Genomic DNA, 2,866 nt, shown 5'->3' with positions numbered 1-2,866 from the left:
TTTTCTGCCTGTCTGTGTCGCTCTGTCAGCAGGATGGGGGGCTGGGGGGGGGAATGCTGCACCCCCAAAGGGCTCGCGTGACCTGGAGCTCTCCCTGTCCCCATTGCGCTGCACTTTGACCGCTCGGTTGGCTTTTCCCCCCCCCCCTTCCTGCATGAGGCTGCGGCGCTCGCTCTGAGCAGCACAGCCCTCTTCCTCTTTTTCTCCTCCCCTTCCTCCCTGCGGGCCGGGATGGGGTGGTGGCTGTTGGTTGTGGGGCTGCTGCTCTGCGTGCTGCTCCGCTTCGCCCTGCGCAGCTCCACGCCGCCATTCGCCCTCCATGCGCTGCACGGCCGCACCGCCGTCGTCACCGGTGAGCACGGGGGCTCTGCATGGCGCTGCCCCACTGCTGGCTGCTCACTGCTCTCTGTTGTGCTCTGCTCTGCAGGGGGAAGCAGTGGCATCGGGGAGGCTGTTGCACGGGAGCTGGCACGGTGTGGGGCACGCGTGGTGCTGGCGACGCGTGATGCGCTGCGGGGAGAGGAGGCTGCATGGCGCATCCGTAGGGTGAGAGCTGGGGAGGGGTGAGGGGGGCAATAGGGGGGTCATTGGGACACCCCCAGTGCACCCTTATGGCACGTCCATGGAGGACTCTAAGGCACCCACCCCCCTTCGGCACCCCCCAGGGCGCAGGATGCGCCCTGGGGGGTGCTGAAGGGGGGTGGGTGCCTTAGGGATGCTCCCATAGGATGCCCCCATAGCACAGCTCCGATGTACCTGCACCCAGTGTGACCCTGCAGCCCTTTGTGCGCTCTTAGGATCCCGTGACACATCCTTGGACACCCCTACGGTCCATCCCCAGCGCACCCCTAGGATCCCCCCTTGGCACACCCCTGATATATGCGGTGCATCCCACTGTAACCCCCCTCCCATACCCCCAGTGCATCTCTAGAACACCCATGTGGGGCCACCCCCAGCACAGCCCACCCTTAAGCCACCCCATAGCCATTCCCTACAGCCCCCTCCTCCCTAAAGCCTCAAGACCAGCTCCTGCCCCCTCCACCCCCACCGCAGGACACGGGGAACCCCGAGGTGCTCTTCATGCCGCTGGACCTCAGCAGCCTCCACTCAGTGCACGCCTTCGCCACCGCCTTCCTGCAGCAGGAGCCCCACCTGCACCTCCTCATCAACAACGCCGGTGAGCAGCAGAGCACCGCATTGCATAGGGACCCCCCCCAAACCCACCACCCCAAACCCAGCACCCACACCACACGCTGCCCACGCAGGAGTGAGCGCCGGGGGCACGACAGAGGATGGTTTCAGCCTACCCTTCCAGGTGAACCACCTGGGCCACTTTCTGCTGACCCAACTGCTGCTGCAGCGCCTGCAGAGCAGCGCCCCGAGCCGTGTGGTCATCGTTGCCTCTTCTGCACACTGTGCCGGCCGCCTGCGCATGGCCGAGCTCGGCTGCCCACCCCCCGGCCCCTTTGCTGCCTTCCAGGACTACTGTGACAGCAAACTGGCCAACGTGCTGCATGCCCGGCAGCTGGCAGCACGCCTGCAGGGCACCGGGGTCACTGCCTATGCCGTGCACCCAGGTATGGGCAGCTCAGCGCCAAGCGGTTTGCTTGTTGCATGCTTGCGTGGAGCACCCCTTCGCATGGAGCATCCCTTTGCACGGTGCTCCTTTGCATGGTGTTCCCTTTGCACGGCGCGTCCCTCCATGCTGTGCATCTTTTACACAGTTCACCTTTTGCACAGCGTCCCTTTGCACAATGCATCCCATTGCACGGTGCATGGAGCACCCCTCTGTGCACTGCACCCGTTCCACAGTTCACCTTCTGCACAGCATCCTTTCGCATGCCACATCCCTTTGCACGTGGCATCCCTTTGCACGCCGTGTCCCTTTGCACAGCGCATCTGTTTGCACGCGGCGACACTGCACAGCACATTGCTTTGCATGCTGTGTCCCTTTGCTGGCGGGTCCCCTCCCCACCGGTGCCTCTCCCCTCTCCCTGCAGGTTTTGTCAACACGCGGCTGTTCCGTCACGCACCGCTGTGGCTGCAGCTGCTGTGGACTCCACTGTCCCGGTTCTGCTTCCGCAGTGCAGCTGAAGGCGCCCGCACGGTGCTGTTCTGTGCCACGCAGGACGGCCTCGAACCCTTCAGTGGCTGCTACTTCGCTGACTGCCGCCCGCTGCAGCCCTGGGCTCAGGGCAGGGATGACGCTGCAGCACGAGAGCTGTGGGACCGCAGCGAGAGGCTGCTGGGGCTGCAGCCCTCCTTGTGCACACCTGTGGAATAAATATGTCCTGCAGCTGCGTTGCACTGCGCCTTGCAGCTCCCCAAGATGCCCCCACGCAGTGCGTGTCATCCCCTGCGTGCCATCCCGTGCACGCCTGCACATGCAGAACAGCTCGTCCAGCTTTGCAAAGAGTGCAGTTGCTGCAACGTGTTGCCGCAGTTGCTGCAAGGCACACCCTGCCTTGCACAGACATCCTGCTGCAGCAAGCACGCTGTCTTGCACGCACATGCACATACTGTGTGCTCACAGCCTGCCTTGTCAATGCATGCATATGCATATAGCCCTGCATACGCACACAAATGCTGCAGCGTGAATGCGCTCTGCTTGGCACAGTGCAACAGATCGCACTGTAGTGTGCACGCTGCACCGCCTGCATGCTGCATTGCATTGCACACACTGCAACAAAGCATGCCACAATGCACACACACTGCAATGCACATACATGCCCATGCTGCACTGCACGTGCCCTACCTTGCACATGCACAATGCGAACTACACTGCACACACTGCATTGCATATGTCCTGCCTCGTGCATGCACACACAGCCTTACACACACACACGCAGTATATGCTTTGCAGCGC

General features: G+C 62.9%; 1 protein-coding gene across 2 annotated transcripts; it reads left to right on the top strand.

Annotated features, from left to right (window-relative positions):
- The first annotated feature begins 208 nt into the window (after positions 1–208).
- Positions 209–2,296, top strand: DHRS13 (dehydrogenase/reductase 13). 2 transcript variants are annotated; one of them, XM_003642430.6, is made up of 5 exons: positions 209–352; positions 428–546; positions 1,054–1,177; positions 1,266–1,577; positions 2,001–2,296. In XM_003642430.6, the coding sequence occupies exons 1-5, from the start codon at positions 232–234 to the stop codon at positions 2,282–2,284; spliced, it is 960 nt and encodes a 319-aa protein (XP_003642478.4). In that variant the 5' UTR covers positions 209–231; the 3' UTR covers positions 2,285–2,296. The 2 variants fall into 2 exon arrangements, with proteins under 2 accessions (XP_003642478.4, XP_024997855.2); XM_025142087.3 differs by lacking the exon at positions 428–546.
- The last annotated feature ends 570 nt before the right edge of the window (positions 2,297–2,866 follow it).

This window comes from Gallus gallus, chromosome 19 (assembly GCF_016699485.2).
Source record: "Gallus gallus isolate bGalGal1 chromosome 19, bGalGal1.mat.broiler.GRCg7b, whole genome shotgun sequence".
NCBI classification, from domain to species: domain Eukaryota; kingdom Metazoa; phylum Chordata; class Aves; order Galliformes; family Phasianidae; genus Gallus; species Gallus gallus.
This window is presented reverse-complemented; position numbering and strand designations above follow the sequence as displayed.